At 44.9% G+C, this 19,448-nt stretch overlaps 1 protein-coding gene across 4 annotated transcripts in view; it reads right to left on the reverse strand.

The window, feature by feature from the left end:
• LOC115112751 (E3 ubiquitin-protein ligase Arkadia-like) overlaps positions 1-19,448 on the reverse strand; it is a 59,032-nt gene that overhangs the window by 23,462 nt on the left and 16,122 nt on the right. For all 4 annotated transcript variants that reach the window (XM_065013088.1, XM_065013089.1, XM_065013087.1 and 1 more), the window contains exon 3: positions 1,001-1,127. In XM_065013088.1, coding sequence (XP_064869160.1) covers positions 1,001-1,127 — 127 coding nt within the window. The remainder of the gene's footprint in view (positions 1-1,000; positions 1,128-19,448) is intronic.

A 19,448-nucleotide genomic window follows, 5' to 3' on the forward strand; every position in this document is an offset into this window, starting at 1 on the left:
CAACTTTCCTCAGGTCATGGCAGAGAGGATTTTCAGAAGACATCCCACATGAGTCAGATAGAGAAATCATGTAGGCCTAGGTCTATGGAGAAAGACTACACTCTGGGTACACACTTCACAAAGCCTGCCAAAAGCCCTGGTAACCTGTAACCAGCTGGCATTTATTTCCCATGTTTAAGTAATCATATCGGTTCAGGAGATCGCGAAGAAAAGCAAATCCACCTGGATCTAATGTCCTGGTTCTCTAGATCAGAGACTGTACCAGAGGAACCCTCAAACTAGACCTGGAGTTATCTGACAGGGGGATCAGAAGTAACTGGACCTGGATCAGAGAGAACTGAGGGTCAGATGAGAATGCCCTGGGGGAAGAGAGGGTCTCTCGTTAGATTGTTCATGGAGAGTGGTGAGAGAGCTTGGGTATTACTGTATGGACGCCTTGCCCTTGAAGAAGACAGCGATAGCAACAGCTGGGAGAGCTGTGGAATGCCAGTGCAATGCTGCAGCCTGCCAGCTTCACGGCCAATCCCAGATGAGCATTATCTCTCCTGCCATAGCGATACCAGCAACTTCTCCATAGGGGCCAAATAGCACTCCAAGGGCCTACACTGCATTTCTGAGGTATCCTGGTAAAACACTACCCCAGCACAATGTGACAGTCTCAGTAAATGTTATGACACTTGATGAGAAGCCAGTGCCCAGCGAGCCTCTATTAGACACACCACAGTTGACTGTGATTATATTGACAGAGCCACGAGGATAAAGTACTGTCTGTACTGCAGGGCCAGGCTGTCTCAGGACACAAATGAAGGCCGGTGCCATTTAGATTGCTTTCACAGCTTAAAGATGGGGGGAAATATTGAGATGGATGTTTTTTCTCCCGAGAGAGAGAATTTCACAGCCAAAGTACTTTACCATGTCACTTCATTCGATTTTCCACTGTGGTTCATTAGCTCTGTACAGCATTGATCTCCTCAGAGAGGAGACAGGGAAAGGTGCTCACCTGAAGCCATCTCCCACGTTGACTATCTCCACCTCGCTGTCGGTGGAGGTGACGTTGATCTCCTCGCTGGCTGGGACAGGGGGTGCAGGGGTCGCCTCGATCACCACCACGTCTTCATCCAGAGAACCTGGAACACAACATAGTCAAATCAAAGTTATTCATCACATGCGCCGAATCAAATCAAATTGTATTTATTTATCACATGTGCCGGATACAACATGTGTAGACCTTACAGTGAAATGCTTACTTACAAGCCCTTAACCATACGTGCAGTTAAGAAAATAACTAAAAAAAGAAAAATTAAGAAAAAGGTAAGAGATAAGAAAAACAAATCATTGAAGAGCAGCAGTGAACAACAATAGCGGGGCTATATACAGGGGGTACCAGTACAGAGTAAATGTGGAGGCTATATACAGGGGGTACCAGTACAGAGTAAATGTGGAGGCTATATACAGGGGGTACCAGTACAGAGTAAATGTGTTAATGCACGAGGGCACCGGTGTCGAGGTAATTGAGATAATTATGTACATGCAGGTAGGGTTGTTAAATGAATACAACTGGTATAGACTATATAGTGAAATGCTTGCTTACGAACCTTTCCAATTTATGCAGAGTAAATTTTTTTTTGTTTTTTTAACACAAGAATGGAGCTATGTACAGGGAGTACCAGTACCAGATCAATGTGGAGCTATATACAGGGAGTACCAGATCAATGTGGAGCTATATACAGGGAGTAGCAGATCAATGTGGAGCTATATACAGGGAGTACCAGTAGCAGATCAATGTGGAGCTATATACAGGGAGTACCAGTAGCAGATCAATGTGGAGCTATATACAGGGAGTACCAGTAGCAGATCAATGTGGAGCTATATACAGGGAGTACCAGTAGCAGATCAATGTGGAGCTATATACAGGGAGTACCAGTAGCAGATCAATGTGGAGCTATATACAGGGAGTACCAGTAGCAGATCAATGTGGAGCTATATACAGGGAGTACCAGTAGCAGATCAATGTGGAGCTATATATGTGACAGGTTAAAGGACATATTCATAGCCTGTCATACATTGGAAAGTATTAGTAAGTTCATAGTATGTGAGGATCTTAAAACATCTAAGGTTAAAATATGCATTCAGTATTAGTTGATAGAGATTGATAACATTCATATAATTGTGTTAAAGTTCAAATCTGTCAAAGGGTACGAATTGTGAGAGTAATGTGTAAACGTTATATTGATTACTTTATTTTGTGGTGCCTAAAAGTGTTAATCTGTGATCTACGAAATGCTTGTAATCTATGAGCCGGAGATCGATTGCTCTGGTCTCCACCCATATTTCTGGGGAAATTCGCGGTCTTTTTCTCATTGAACTAAATGTTGACTTGAGAATACAACACCGTATCACTCTCGTGATTATTTCTCCCCTGTTTTCAGGGGCGTAACATTTTTGGAGGCTCCGCTGAGATTGCTGCTCAGATGTCCAGTTTCCACACCCTGGTCGCTGAATTCCGAGCCAGCTAAATCTCCACATAACAACTCAGGCAGGCTGCAGTGAGGAAAGTTGGAAGTTAGTGGTTAAGTACGTGTCAACTGAGGCCATTGATCGACCATCAGAGACAGTAAGGACCATCTAATTCAGAGTCAACTCCTGCACAGTAAAAGTTCCTCCTGTTCTGTCAACATGACAAGCGCCTTGGAAGAACTACAGGAAGAGGTAGTAGGAGAATTACACACCCTGACTAAAGACAAATTACTAGAGATATGTGATTTCCTTGAAATATCAGGCGAACAGAGAAGAGATGTTAAAGACAAATCCCGCATAGCATTAATGACTCGCATTATGATGTTCCTTGAAAGAGAGGAAGTCACAGAGTTAGAAGATGGCGGCATGTCGGAATTGTTGCTACTTAGAGACGAAATGACAGAGATGATCAGTGGCAGAGATAACAAAACAGGGCAAGGTGACCATGATATTGAACCAGCCGGAACACATCACAGAATAGAGGAAATGAGAACTGTAACCCCACAACAAGGGGTGGGAACTGAGCAGATTACTGCAGCCAAAGTCAGTGATTCTCTGCGTCAGCCCCAACACCATGCCAATCTTCAGGGAGCGTGCCGCTCTCACCCAATGCACAGCCCAGCTCATACTGGCGCAAAGAGTTTAAAATTTCTGGTCAGATAGGTGAACCGGGCCAAAAGAAAAACTGATTTTTTCCAGCCTTGCCCATCAGATTGAAAATGGACTTAACAGAGGATATCCTGAGGTAGAAATAGTAGACGCAGTAGTCAGGGCTATTTCTCCAGGCTCACAGCTACGCAGCTACTTGGAAGGTAAACCCCAGCTTACTCTTCCCACACTTAGATGTATCCTGCGTTCCCACTTCCAAGAGAAGAGTGCAACAGAGCTTTACAAACAGCTAGCTTCAGAAGCACAGCATAGCAAGGAGACCCCTCAAAGCTTCCTGATGCGCGTTTTAGATTTGAGGCAAAAAGTACTGTTTGCATCCCAGGAGTCAGAATCAGGGCTTAAGTATGACCCTGCTCTAGTCCAGAGCATGTGTTTACACACAGTCCTTACGGGTCTCCAGAGTGACAGTATCAGGATAGACATGCAGCCTCTCCTGCTAGAGAGCGAAACATCAGATGAGGTTTTGCTAGAGAAGCTTAACATTGCTTGTGCTAATGAGAGAGAAAGACGAAACAAAAAGCGGTTTAATGCCCCACAGCCTGCTACAACTGTAAGTGTAGTCCAGTTAGAGGATATACCATCTGCAAAGTGTCCTGTGAAGGAAGCCAAAGCTACGATACCTGCAGAACTGTTAACAGAGTTAGCTGAACTTAAGACAGGTGTAGCTTCTCTAAAAGGTCTCAGTGCAGAGATTGCTCAGATTAAGGAGACATTACAGCAGCCTATGTTTCAGTCACAGCCTTGTGCCTATGCCCCACCCCCAGTTAGGAGGCCAGATAGGGACCCCCAGCCACCTGTTTCCCAGCAGCAGTATTACAGCAACTACAGTCGGTCCCAAGCACTTGAGCCTGCACAGCATCAATATGCACCTAACCGGTATACCAACCACTCTGCTCAAGCTCCAAGGAGGTGTTTTGTCTGCCAGCAGGCCAGAACAGATGCACGCTGCACACACTGCTTCCGATGTGGGAGTGGAGAACATTTTCAAGCTGGATGTAAAATCCGGGAGCCAGGCCATCAAGGAGGCCCCTTTAAACGGAAACGGGTTACCGCTGAGGGACGAGTGTTAACCGTAGCTACCAAAAAGTCCCAGAAATGTGCAAATTGTGCCAGAGAAGAGTCATTTGAGAACCTGAAACAATGTTCATCATGTAAAGAGACACTGTACTGTTCCAAAGTATGTCAAAACCAACATTGGACTAAACATAAGAAAAAATGCACTCACCTGAAAATTGACTCTACCAGTGAAAGGTTTTCCTGCACAGAGAAAAATGCCCACTCCTTACCATCCCTAGCTCAAAGTTGCCACCCCGTAAGGTCACCTCGCTAGTCGGCAGACAGTGCCTTATTGAGTGTCACCTGAATCGCCACCACCTCCAAGCTTTATGGGACACAGGCTCTCAGGTATCGGTCATTGATGAACGATGGAAAGAGGAATCTCTCCCAAACGCAAGGCTGAGAGATGTTTCAGAAATCTTGGACTCACCTGATGATCTAAGGTTGACTGCAGCAAATGGGACTGAAATGCCGTACCTGGGATGGATTGAAACAACTTTTCGTCTAGCCTCTGAAACTGACCAAACAAAGGAACTGATCATCCCAGTGCTGGTAATGAAAGGCTGTCACCTATCTCATCCCATCATAGGTTTCAATGTTATCGAGCACATCCTGACAATGACCGAAAAGACTAAACGATACAGTACAGTAAAAACAGCTTTCCCAAGCCTCAAAAGAAACAAGGTGAGAGCTTTTATACAGGCTGTTAGCGCAGAACAGACAGATGAATACGCAGTGAAAACCAAGAAAGAGAAGGTTGCTGTACCAAAACACAGTAGCATTCAGATTGAGTGCCGTGTAGCTTCCCAGCCTTTCAAAGATGACATGACAATGCTTTTCCAGCCAGACCTGAACCCGCAGTGGCCAGATGACCTTGAGTTCTTTGACACACTAGTCAGAGTCAGTAAAGGTGGTTTTCCAGTTATCCTGCTTGATGTCTCTAACCCCACTGACCACGACATTGCCCTGCTAGGACGCACAATAATCGGTACAGTACAAACCATTATGACTGTGTTACCTGCCCAAGTCTATGAAAAAACTGTCACCTCAGCCACAGTGAATCACACCAGCGTTCGAACCCCATGTACTGCTACTGAACAGTGGGATCCACCAGTAGGTTTAACTCACCTAACCGAAGAACAGAGAGAGTTGTTAGGAAAATGCTTAGAGAAGAGTGTCACTCCTTCTCCAGATCAGACAATGACATTGGCTGCATTGAACGATTGAAAATGACTATTTCTCTAAAGGACTCTGAACCAGTAAAGCGCACATACATGTCAGTGCCCAGGCCACTGTATCAGGAGATGAAGGGTTACATTTATGACCTCATAGTCCAGGGCTGGGTTAGGAAGTCAAACTCTTCATATTCTTCACCTGTCGTGTGCGTTCGTAAGAAGGACGGGACCCTCCGGTTGTGTATAGATTACAGAGACCTGAACAGAAAGACACATCCCGACCGCCAGCCCATCCCTCGGGTCCAAGACATCATGGACAGTTTAGGTGGTAATTCCTGGTTATCCCTCTTAGATCAGGGGAAAGCGTATCACCAGGGGTTCATCTCTGAAGAAAGCAGACCACTGACAGCATTTGTGACACCGTGGGGACTCTGAGTGGATACGTATGCCATTCGGCCTCATGAACGCTCCTGCAGCTTTTCAGCGGTGTATGGAGGAGTGTTTAGAAGGGCTCCGGGATAACATCTGCATTCCTTATCTGGACGACACGCTAGTTTTCAGTAAAACATTCAACAGCCATGTGAATGATGTGCGAAAAGTTTTGCAGCGTCTCAGAGAGTATGGCATTAAACTCAAACCAAGTAAGTGTGATCTCTTTAAACCCCAGGTCCGTTATTTGGGCAGAATAGTGTCTGCAGAGGGCAGCCGAGTTGACCCAGCCGATTTTGAAGCAGTAAGAGCATTGACAGAAATCAGACCAGAGACTGTGGGCCAGCTCAGAAAAATGCTTGGTTTACTCACGTACTACAGACAGTACATCAAAGACTTTTCTAGGAGTGCCAGCTGCCTGTATGACCTCCTGAAAGCAGATTCAGAGAAATTACCTGACCACCCACGGAAAACAAAAACAAAGAAAGTAAGTCATGTGGTGCCCTCAAACAAGCCAATCCTGTGGACTGACCAGCATCAACAGGCACTTGAACAGCTGATTGAGTGTTTGCTTCACCCACCAGTTTTAGGTTTCCCTGATTTCACTCAGCCATTTGTTGTACACACTGATGCGTCACACCAAGGCTTGGGAGCAGTTCTTTATCAAAAGCAAGAGGGAAGCTTAGGGTCATTGCTTATGGCTCTCGAACCTTAACAGCAGCTGAGAAGAACTATCACTACCACTCGAGCAAGCTAGAATTTCTAGCTCTAAAATGGGCAATCACTGATAAGTTCCATGACTATTTGTACTATGCTCCCACCTTCACTGTATACAGTGATAACAACCCGCTCTGCTACATTCTGTCTACTGCAAAACTGAACGCAACCACTTCCAGGTGGGTTGCAGACTTGGCTGATTTCCACTTTACAATACAGTACAGGCCAGGCAGAGAGAACGGTGATGCAGATGCTTTGTCAAGGATGCCACTGGATGTAGAGTCACTGATGAGAGAATGTTCTGAGGAGCTTCCACCAGACACCATCGCCGCCACGATACAAGCAGTTGAGGTACAGAAAGAGGCTGTTGTACCTTGGTCATTTTCAGCTGCATCTATGTCAGTATCAGCTGAAGGTGAGACAACCACTGCAACAACCAGCTCGATCCCAAAAGATGGGATTAGAGAAGCACAAGAATCTGATCCAGTCATCCGTCCTGTGCTCAATTTCAAACTGTCGGGTTCCAAACCGCCAGTTAAAGAGCAAAAGAAATTCAGTCCAAAGACAAAATGCCTATTCAGAGAATGGGACAAATTGACAATAGACAGTGATGGCATTTTGTACAGAATCACTACAGCCCGCAAGCAGTTAGTTCTACCAGAGCAGTACAAAGGTAAAGTGATGGAAGAGTTGCACAATAACATGGGACACCAAGGTACTGACCGCACTGTATCACTAGTACGTGACCGCTTCTTCTGGCCATATATGCAATCTGACATCGAGCACTATGTGACTAAAACTTGTAGCTGTGTCAAGCAGAAAAGGCCAGCCCATGCAACAAGAGCTCCTCTGACAAACATTGTGACAACACAGCCATTTGAACTGGTATGTATAGACTTCCTTCATCTCGACAGATGCAAAGGAGGATATGAGTACATCCTCGTGATTGTTGATCATTTTACACGTTTCACTCAAGCCTACGCCACCACATCAAAGTCAGGTAAAACTGCTGCAAATCTTATCTTCAATGATTTTGCCCTGAAGTTTGGGTTCCCGTCCCGCATCCACCATGACCAAGGGGGAGAATTTGAAAATCAGTTGTTCCATCAGTTAAAGAAACTCAGTGGCATGGCGGGGTCCAGGACAACACCCTATCACCCGATGGGAAACGGTCAAGCGGAACGCATGAACAGAACATTGTTGCAAATGTTAAAGACACTAACTGAGACACAAAAGTCAAATTGGAAGGAGTCTCTGAACAAACTGGTTTATGCCTATAACTGCACCCGTTGCGAAGTGACTGGCTATTCACCATTTTATCTTCTGTTTGGGAGATCACCCAGGCTTCCAGTTGATATGCTCTTTGGATTGTGCACAGAGGCAGGTTCCAGTAACCAGCGAGAATACGTGGAGAACTGGAAACGAGGGATGGAAGAAGCATACGCCATTGCAAATGAAAATGCTCAGAAAGCCGCTGAAAGAAGTAAGAAGTACTATGACACTAAAGTTAGGAGTTCAGTGCTACAGCCTGGCGAGCGAGTTCTGATTAAAAACCTGACACCAAGAGGAGGACCAGGAAAACTCCGTAACTATTGGGAAGATACAATTCACACAGTGGTGAGACAAATGGGTTCAGACCTGCCGATTTATGAATTGAGACCAGAAAAGGGTAGGGGACGCTCCAGGGTCCTGCACAGAAATCTGCTCATGTCCTGTGACCACTTACCTTTTGAGACACAACCAGAAATGACCAAAGTGGACAAAAGTCAGAAAACGAGGAGACACCAGCCTGCATCACAGACTCTAGATTCTGATGAAGACAGTGGGGATGAATATGACCTTCATCATGATCCGCTACAGGTTCCCACATCTCCTACAGTACCTGAGGAGAGGAATGCTGAACCAGCGAGAGAGTGGGAACACAGACCCCCAACAGTGAAACAGACAGTTGCAGTGCCAGTCCCTTATACACTACCAGCACAGCCTCTTGTTGAAAAGCGGCTGGAGGAGACAACAGTTAAAGACCTACCTGCTGAGGAGATTAACTTGCCTGCTGAAAATTTGCCTGATGATCGTCCACCAAGTGCCTTTCCTTCATATACTGATGCTGCTGAACCTGAGGAACCAGCCTACCAGCTGCCACAAAGAGAGAGACACCCTCCAAGACGTATCACCTATGATCAGCTTGGTATCCCTTCCTGCTACAGTATACAGCCACAGCCACAGTTGTTCCCTGTCTACTCTGCACCAGGACTGGTTCCATGGCTGCCATCACTACAGCAATGTTACTTTCAGCCACCTTACATGTATGGGCTTCAGCAAACATGAGGCTACAGAGTTGACATGTTTGACCATGGACTACTGTCAGATTTCACAGACTGTCAAAAGAGACAATTTACAGACTATGCATATAGATCATTAAAATTGATGGACTGTTGATCAATAGTATGAGAAAATACTGCTTATGTTATATAGCTGGTCAACAGATATGGACTGTGAATATAACTTGTTAGTTATATTTGAACTGTGACCCGTGACTTCTGCTCAAGTACTACCTTACAGAAGAGGATTTTCTAGGTCCAGTGCATACGAACTGTTGAAGAAGACAATGTTGGTAATGTTGGGACAACATTTATTTTGTCGGGGAGAGTGTGACAGGTTAAAGGACATATTCATAGCCTGTCATACATTGGAAAGTATTAGTAAGTTCATAGTATGTGAGGATCTTAAAACATCTAAGGTTAAAATATGCATTCAGTATTAGTTGATAGAGATTGATAACATTCATATAATTGTGTTAAAGTTCAAATCTGTCAAAGGGTACAATTGTGAGAGTAATGTGTAAACGTTATATTGATTACTTTATTTTGTGGTGCCTAAAAGTGTTAATCTGTGATCTACGAAATGCTTGTAATCTATGAGCCGGAGATCGATTGCTCTGGTCTCCACCCATATTCCTGGGGAAATTCGCGGTCTTTTTCTCATTGAACTAAATGTTGACTTGAGAATACAACACCGTATCACTCTCGTGATTATTTCTCCCCTGTTTTCAGGTACTTTATTGATGATAAAAATAGTAATTTAAATGTTATAACTAGCGAACATGTCAAGAGTGTTTAAGGTGTGTTTTAGTAACGTCTTGAGGAAGTTAGAGTTAAGTTTGAAGAGAGTAATATTAGCCCTGCTCGGTTGAAGTGAAGGATAGCATCGTACTGAGAGTAGCTGCCATTTTATGTCGATTGTGAATGAACGTGCGTGTTGTTAATAAGATATTTTGCTGTGTTATTTGTATAATGGGTTTTCTGTTATGTAATGTGTTACTTTTGTGAAATGATTTAACTAAATGTTGACTTGAGAATACAACACCGTATCACTCTCGTGATTATTTCTCCCCTGTTTTCAGGGGCGTAACATATACAGGGAGTACCAGTAGCAGATCAATGTGGAGCTATATACAGGGAGTACCAGTAGCAGATCAATGTGGAGCTACAGTGGGGCAAAAAAGTATTTAATCAGCCACCAATTGTGCAAGTTCTCCCACTTAAAAAGATGAGAGGCCTGTAATTTTCCATCATATGTACACTTCAACTATGACAGACAAAATGAGGAGAAAAAAAATCCAGAAAATCACATTGTAGGATTTTTTATGAATTTATTTGCAAATTATGGTGGAAAATAAGTATTTGGTCACCTACAAACAACAAAGATTTCTGGCTCTCACCGACCTGTAACTTCTTCTTTAAGAGGCTCCTCGGTCCTCCACTCGTTACCTGTATTAATGGCACCTGTTTGAACTTGTTATCAGTATAAAAGACCTGTCCACAACCTCAAACAGTCACACTCCAAACTCCACTATGGCCAAGACCAAAGAGCTCTCAAAGGACACCAGAAACAAAATTGTAGACCTGCACCAGACTGGGAAGACTGAATCTGCAATAGGTAAGCAACTTGGTTTGAAGAAATCAACTGTGGGAGCAATTATTAGGAAAAGGAAGACATACAAGACCACTGATAATCTCCCTCGATCTGGGGCTCCACGCAAGAACTCACCCCGTGGGGTCAAAATGATCACAAGAACGGTGAGCAAAAATCCCAGAACCACACGGGGGGACCTAGTGAATGACCTGCAGAGAGCTGGGACCAAAGTAACAAAGCCTACCATCAGTAACACACTACGCCGCCAGGGACTCAAATCCTGCAGTGCCAGACATGTCCCCCTGCTTAAGCCAGTACATGTCCAGGCCCATCTGAAGTTTTCTAGAGAGCATTTGGATGATCCAGAAGAAGATTGGGAGAATGTCATATGGTCAGATGAAACCAAAATATAACTTTTTGGTAAAAACTCAACTCATCGTGTTTGGAGGACAAAGAATGCTGAGTTGCATCCAAAGAACACCATACCTACTGTGAAGCATGGGGTGGAAACATCATGCTTTGGAGCTGTTTTTCTGCAAAGGGACCAGGACGACTGATCCGTGTAAAGGAAATAATTAATGGGGCCATGTATCGTGAGATTTTGAGTGAAAACCTTCCATCAGTAAGGGCATTGAAGATGAAACGTGGCTGGGTCTTTCAGCATGACAATGATCCCAAACACACCGCCCGGGCAACGAAGGAGTGGCTTCGTAAGAAGCATATCAAGGTCCTGGAGTGGCCTAGCCAGTCACCAGATCTCAACCCCATAGAAAATCTTTGGAGGGAGTTGAAAGTCCGTGTTGCCCAGCAACAGCCCCAAAACATCACTGCTCTAGAGGAGATCTGCATGGAGGAATGGGCCAAAATACCAGCAACAGTGTGTGAAAACCTTGTGAAGACTTACAGAAAACGTTTGACCTCTGTCATTGCCAACAAAGGGTATATAACAAAGTATTGAGATAAACTTTTTTTATTGACCAAATACTTATTTTCCACCATAATTTGCAAATACGTTCATTAAAAATCCTACAATGTGATTTTCTGGATTTTTTCTCCTCATTTTGTCTGTCATAGTTGAAGTGTACTTATGATGAAAATTACAGGCCTCTCTCATCTTTTTAAGTGGGAGAATTTGAGAATTGGTGGCTAACTAAATACTTTTTGCCCCACTGTATATACAGGGAGTACCAGTACCAGATCAATGTGGAGCTATATACAGGGAGTACCAGATCAATGTGGAGCTATATACAGGGAGTACCAGATCAATGTGGAGCTATATACAGGGAGTACCAGATCAATGTGGAGCTATATACAGGGAGTACCAGATCAATGTGGAGCTATATACAGGGAGTACCAGATCAATGTGGAGCTATATACAGGGAGTACCATATCAATGTGGAGCTATATACAGGGAGTACCATATCAATGTGGAGCTATATACAGGGAGTACCATATCAATGTAGAGCTATATACAGGGAGTACCAGATAAAGTATGTGGACACCCCTTCAAATGAGTGGATTCTGTTATTTCAGCCACAGTGGTTGCTAACAGTTGTATAAAATCGAGCACACATCCATGCAATCTTTTAATTTATTTAACCTTTATTTATTTAACTAGGCAAGTCAGTTAAGAACAAATTCTTATTTACAATGACGGCCTACCCCGGCCAAACCCTAACGACGCTGGGCCAATTGTGCGCCGCCCTGTGGGACTCCCAATCACGGACGGTTGTGATACAGCCTGGAATCGAACCAGGGTCTGCAGTGACGACTCTAGCACTAAGATGCAGTGTCTTAGACTGCTGCGCCACTCGGGAGCCATAAGCTTAGTGACGTTCAACATGGCACAGTCATAGGATGCCACCTTCCCAAACAATTCAGCTCGTCAAATTTCTGCCCTGCTAGAGATGCCCCGGTCAACTGTAAGTGCTGTTATTGTGGAAATGTTTATGCACAACAATGGCTCAGCCACGAAGTGGTAGGCCACACAAGCCACAGAACAAGATAGCCAAGTGCCGAAGCGCATTAAAAAATGGTCTGTCCTTGGTTGCAACACTCACTACGGAGTTCCAAACTGCCTCTGGAAGCAACATCAGCACAAGAACTGTTAGTCGGGAGCTTCACGAATTGGGTTTCCATGGCCAAACAGCCTCACACTAGACTAAGATCACCATGAGCAATGCCAAGCGTCGGCTGGAGAGGTGTAATGCTCACCACCATTGGACTCTGGAGCAGCGGAAACACGATCTCTGGAGTAGAGGTTGACCGATTAATCGGAATGGCAGATTAATTAGGGACAATATTTTTGGACACCGATTTGACCGTTTTTTCCCCCACCTTTATTTAACTAGGCAAGTCTGTTAAGAACACATTCTTATTTTCAATGACGGCCTAGGAACGGTGGGTTAACTGCCTTGTTCAGGGGCAGAATGACAGATTTTTACCTTGTCAGCTCTGAGATTCAATCTTGCAACCTTACAGTTAACTAGTCCAACCCTCTAATCACCTGCCTCATATTGCACTCCACGAGGAGCCTGCCTGTTACGCGAATGTAGTAAGAAGCCAAGGTAAGTTGCTAGTCAGGGTATATGCAACAGTTTGGGCAGCCTGACCCATTGCGAACTAATTTGCCAGAATTTTACGTAATTATGACAAAACATTGAAGGTTGTGCAATGTAACAAGAATATTTAGACTTAGGGATGCCAGCCGTCAGATAAAATACCGAAAGGTTCCGTATTTCACTGAAAGAATAAACGTTTTGTTTTCGAAATTATAGTTTCCAGATTCAACCATATTAATGACAAATGGCTCGTATTTCTGTGTGTTATTATGTTATAATTAAGTTTATGATTTGATAGAGCAGTCTGACTGAGCGATGGTAGGCAGCAGCAGGCTCGTAAGCATTCATTCAAACAGCACTTTTGTGTCTTTTGCCAGCAGATCTTCGAAAGCACAGCGTTGTTTATGACTTCAAGCCTACCAACCTAATGGCTGGTGTAACCGATGTGAAATGGCTAGCTAGTTAGCTGGGTGTGCGCTAATAGCGTTTCAAATGTCACTCGCTCTGAGACTTGGAGTAGTTGTTCCCCTTGCTCTGCAAGGGCCGCGGCTTTTGTGGAGCGATGGGTAATGCTGCTTCGAGTGTGGCTGTTGTCGATGTGTTCCTGGTTCGAGCCCAGGTAGGGGCGAGGAGAGGGACGGAAGCTATACTGTTACACTGGCAATACTAAAGTGCCTATAAGAACATCCAATAGTCAAAGGTTAATGAAATACAAATGGTATAGAGAGAAATAGTCCTATAAATACTATATTAACTACAACCTAAAACCTCTTACCTTGGAATGTTAAAAGGAACCACCAACTTTCATATGTTCTGAGCAAGGAACTCAAACGTTAGCTTTTTTACATGGCACATATTGCACTTTTACTTCTCCAACACTTTGTTTTTGCATTATTTAAACCAAATTGAACATGTTTCATTATTTATTTGAGGCTACATTTATTTTCATTGATGTATTATATTAAGTTAAAATAAGCGTTCATTCAGTATTGTTGTAATTGTCATTATTATTTGGTCCTCCAATAATCGGTATCGGCGTTAAAAAATAATAATCGGTCGACCTCTCCTCTAGAGTAATGAATCACGCTTCACCATCTGGCAGTCCGACAGACGAATGTGGGTTTGGCGAATGCCAGGAGAACGCTACCTGCCTGAATGCATAATGCCAACTGTAAAGTTTGGTGGAGGAGGAATATTTTCCCCCTTCTGATGACCAGGTGGCGAATCGCATCTCTGCATGTCTGGCAGACATATCAGTGTGGATGACGGATCACCACCTCAAGCTGAACCTCGGCAAGACGGAGCTGCTCTTCCTCCCGGGGAAGGACTGCCCGTTCCATGATCTCGCCATCACGGTTGACAACTCCATTGTGTCCTCCTCCCAGAGCGCTAAGAACCTTGGCGTGATCCTGGACAACACCCTGTCGTTCTCAACTAACATCAAGGCGGTGGCCCGTTCTTGTAGGTTCATGCTCTACAACATCCGCAGAGTAAGACCCTGCCTCACACAGGAAGCGGCGCAGGTCCTAATCCAGGCACTTGTCATCTCCCGTCTGGATTACTGCAACTCGCTGTTGGCTGGGCTCCCTGCCTGTGCCATTAAACCCCTACAACTCATCCAGAACGCCGCAGCCCGTCTGGTGTTCAACCTTCCCAAGTTCTCTCACGTCACCCCGCTCCTCCGCTCTCTCCACTGGCTTCCAGTTGAAGCTCGCATCCGCTACAAGACCATGGTGCTTGCCTACGGAGCTGTGAGGGGAACGGCACCTCAGTACCTCCAGGCTCTGATCAGGCCCTACACCCAAACAAGGGCACTGCGTTCATCCACCTCTGGCCTGCTCGCCTCCCTACCACTGAGGAAGTACAGTTCCCGCGCAGCCCAGTCAAAACTGTTCGCTGCTCTGGCCCCCTAATGGTGGAACAAACTCCCTCACGACGCCAGGACAGCGGAGTCAATCACCACCTTCCGGAGACACCTGAAACCCCACCTCTTTCAGGAATACCTAGGATAGGATAAAGTAATCCTTCTCACCCCCCCTTAAAAGATTTAGATGCACTATTGTAAAGTGGCTGTTCCACTGGATGTCTTAAGGTGAATGCACCAATTTGTAAGTCGCTCTGGATAAGAGCGTCTGCTAAATGACTTAAATGTAAATGTAAATGAATAATGATCTGGAGCTGTTTCACAGTTTGGTCTAGGCCCCTTAGTTCCAGTGAAGGGAAATATTAACGCTACAGCATACAATGACATTCTAGACGATTCTGTGTTTCCAATTTTGTGGCAGCAGTTTGGGGAAGGCCCTTACAAAGCGAGGTACAAACAGAAATGGTTTGTCGAGATCGGTGTGGAGGAACTTGACTGGCCTGAACAGAGCCCTGACCTCAACCCCATCGTCCACCTTTGGGATGAATTGGAACACCGATTACGAGCCATGCATAATCGCAAAACATCAATGCCTGACCTCACTAATACTTATATGGCTGAATGGAAGCAAGTCCCCACAGCAATGTTCTAACATCTAGTGGAAAGCCTTCCCAGAGGAATGGAGGATGTTCTAGCAGCAAAGAGGGGACCAACTCCATATTAATAACCAATGATTTTGAAATGAGATGTTCGACGAGCAGGTGTCCACATACTTTTGGTAATGTAGTATATGTCCATGAAAGCAGGGTAAAGTGACTAGGCATCAAAAAAGACAAGAGTATACTGAGGGGAGAGACATCCAGCAATTTGACCTGTAAGTCCTGATGTAAACATTGTTCAACTGATAATGATCAAATGAGACTCTTTGCTACGTGAGAACCTTGGACTGTAGTCATATAAAGTGGCCAGAAATTCTCTTTACGTAAATAAAATTGTAGCCATTTTAGTACGCAGTTAATTCCAGAGAGGTTATACTGTACATGTCTGTTGCTGTATATAGCAGGCTCTGTTGCTAAGATGGCTGGTTGACAACACATCAGCTCATGTGTGTTACGCAGCAACATAAACAACCTCCACCAGCATCTTCTGGTGGTTCTTCCTCACCAGGGGAGAAACACACACAAAGCTAAATATGAGTATTAGTATCAGTATAAATGAATAGTGATTGTGGTGTGGATGTGCAGGCTAACAGTCTGTGTACTGGGCCTTTGTTAAATGTAGGTCAGTAAATGATGCTCTGCTCTCCACTGTCTGCAGGATTTGCAGTGCAATCTCTGCATCTGCACTCTGATTGGTCCCCTGTCCACGGTCTCTCGTTCCAGTTCTCATTTCAGCCATGCCTGACCTGGCCTCACTGTAGTGCCAGGTCGCAATTGTAAATGAGAACTTGTTCTCAACTTGCCTACCTGGTTAAATAAAGGTGAAATAAAACATTTTTTTAAACTGTCAGGAAGAGGCCTGGAGTGTGTTCAATACACTTAACATTTCATCACATCGCAACCAGGAAGGCAAGAGGCGTGTTGTTGTCACACCACCCCAAACAGCTTGTTCTAAATGTGGCCCTTAAACTCACTGTCTGTTTAATAACTTACAGTTCAAAAACTAAACTCATTCTCATCCAGTGTATTATTACTATACTGAAATTATTTTCTAACATTAGGTTCAACTGTGCCATGTGTTGCCTCATAGATGCTGTGTTGTTTGTGTGTTTCTGTGTAGTGAGCAATGGCTTGTTGCTCTCGTGAACATCAGCACTCCCGAGTGAGTTCTATTGCAGTGGTCCACTGGGTGCTGCTGCTAAGCATCCTCTCCTAACCTAGCTACCTCTCTCCCTCATGAAACATACTGCTCTACACAAACACTTCCTGGTTTAGGGAATGTAAATAAGAAGAATATATGACCTCACATCTAAACAGTGAACAATGGCCGATGTGACGATTGACATGGACAAATAAGAGAAATGTCCTGGCTGCTAGCTTTGAATAGAGATCTATTTCTGTGTGTAGTGTCTGCATTCTCCATTTTGCAGTTGAGAGAAGGCAGATTATGACCTCAGGGGTGTATGCAGCTTGGCCTAACACACAGTATGGTCAGTTGCAGATAGAAATGTAATATATAGAACTGTCATGATTTTCGTACCCTACTGCATGGCATATGTCTATATTGTGACATGAATACAGGAATTACAGTACTAAAACACTCCTGTCTTGTCCATGTATTTAAAGTCTTGTGAATAGGCAGCTTTGTGATTGGGCCTTTTTATGTACATTACATTCATCCCCTCCTCTGGCCAATAGAGATCCATCGCTACTGACTGCCTCCCCCCCGCCTCTCATCTGCTGAACAATGGCATAGTTTCTCCTCAGAGTCCTTGTTGTTAGCAGGCTACAGTGGGGATTAGAGCTCAGTACTTGAGTCAGTCCTCTCCACCCACCTACTTCCCATAGCAAAAGACACAGAGAGAGAGGCAGCCTTGCCCCATGACCCCCTCGATCCTTCCCCAGGGCCACTGAGTGGAAACACTATTACAGCTTAGCTACATGAAGACATTAAACTGAGAGAGGTGAAAAAGAGTCAGGCAGGAATGGAAAATTAAGAGTTCCTTGAAAAATTGTGTTCTTTGGCTTGTGTTGTAGCGGTGCAGCTCGGGAAACAGCAGGTGGTTGTCAGGCGTGCTGTGCTGCTCTACCCTGCTTTACTGTGGTGTGTTGTGGGAGGACAAGCAGGGTGCATAAACCCAGACACCTGCAGCTCAGACCGAGGAAGAGGCCAGGTTTCTGGGCTGCCAGGTTTGGCGCTCCTGGTAGCAGAGCGGAGACACATGCCCTTTTGGTGCGAGGTCGGTTAGCCCCCCCCCCCCCCCCATCAGCAGTACCTACCCACCTTGCGTGCAAAGCCTATTTTTCACACATATTCACAGGTCAGGGTGACTCAGGGGTGTGAGAGAGAGGAGCCAGTGAGTGACCTCAGTAGAACAAAGAGAATGTGCTTCATAATAATGACTGTGCGCAAGACTGAGATACGTGGGAGGGAAGGTGCTATTGCTACTCAACAGGAAATTCAAATGTGCATATATAGTCAAACTTGAAATATGTTTGTTCAGCACCGGGCCATTCTATAGCGCCTTTTATAGCGAGCGACGCACACCCTCATTTGGATGTCTCAAAGTGAAACACATACATTAGAGCTCCATCAAAGCATTTATATTCATGGTAACTGCAGAAGAGCTGGCCTCAGAGGTTCCTAAAGAGGTCGTATGAATATGAGAGGGAAAATAACTGTAATGTCTCTTGAACATAGGCTGAAAATGCCTGAAACAAAGAGGGCTATGTAAATGTATAAAAATCCTAACAGGCTTGGCCATGCCCAGGGGTCATATTCCAGCAAACCCTTGGGCTTAACTTCGTTGTGTGTATTCCACTACACAAGACCTATGTGAAAAGAATGGAAAATGCTGGACTTCTCACTGCATCTACCCCTGGCACCTACAAAGATGCAGAGCTTAAACACTGAAGATTTAAACAAATAAAACTGAGTCTTCAATACCCACAGATACATCCACAGAGATGGTCGCCTCGCTTCGAGTCCTTAGGAAACTATGCAGTTTTTTAAATGACTATCGCCACCTGTAGCACTCACTTGTCATCATGAAGTACTTTGAGAGGCTAGTCAAGGATCATATCACCTCCACCTTACCTGCCACCCTAAGCACACTTCAATTTGCATACAGCCCCAATAGGTTCACAGATGATGCAATTGCCATCACACTGCCCTATCCCATCTGGACAAGAGGAAAACCTACGTAAGAAAGTTGGCTGGGCTTGTTGGCATCCCCCCTTGGTTTGTGCCGTGTCGGAATTCTTTGGGGCTATACTTTACTATGTCTCAGGATGGTAAGTTGGTGGTTGAAGATATCCCTCTAGTGGTGGGGGGGCTGTGCTTTGGCAAAGTGGGTGGGGTTATATCCCGCCTGTTCAGGGGTATCGTCGGACGGGGCCACAGTGTCTCCCGACACTTTCAGTCTCAGCCACCAGTATTTATGCTGCAGTAGTTTGTGTCGGGGGGCTAGGGTCAGTCTGTTATATCTGGAGTATTTCTGCTGTCTTATCCAGTGTCCTGTGTGAATTTAAGTATGCTCTCTCTAATTCTCTCTCTCGGAGGACCTGAGCCCTAGGACCATGCCTCAGGACTACCTGGCCTGATGACTCCTTGCTGTCCCCAGTCCACCTGGTCGTGCTGGTGCTCCAGTTTCAACTGTTATGCCTGCGGCTATGGAACACTGACCTGTTCACCGGACGTGCTACCTGTTCCAGACCTAATGTATTCAACTCTAGAGAAACAGCAGGAGCGGTAGAGATACTCTGAATGATCGGCTATGAAAAGCCAACTGACATTTACTCCTGTGGTGCTGACCTGTTGCACCCTCGACAACCATTGTGATTATTATTATTTGAACCTGCTAGTCATCTATGAACATTTGAACAT

Source organism: Oncorhynchus nerka, linkage group LG28 (genome assembly GCF_034236695.1).
Source record: "Oncorhynchus nerka isolate Pitt River linkage group LG28, Oner_Uvic_2.0, whole genome shotgun sequence".
NCBI lineage: Eukaryota > Metazoa > Chordata > Actinopteri > Salmoniformes > Salmonidae > Oncorhynchus > Oncorhynchus nerka.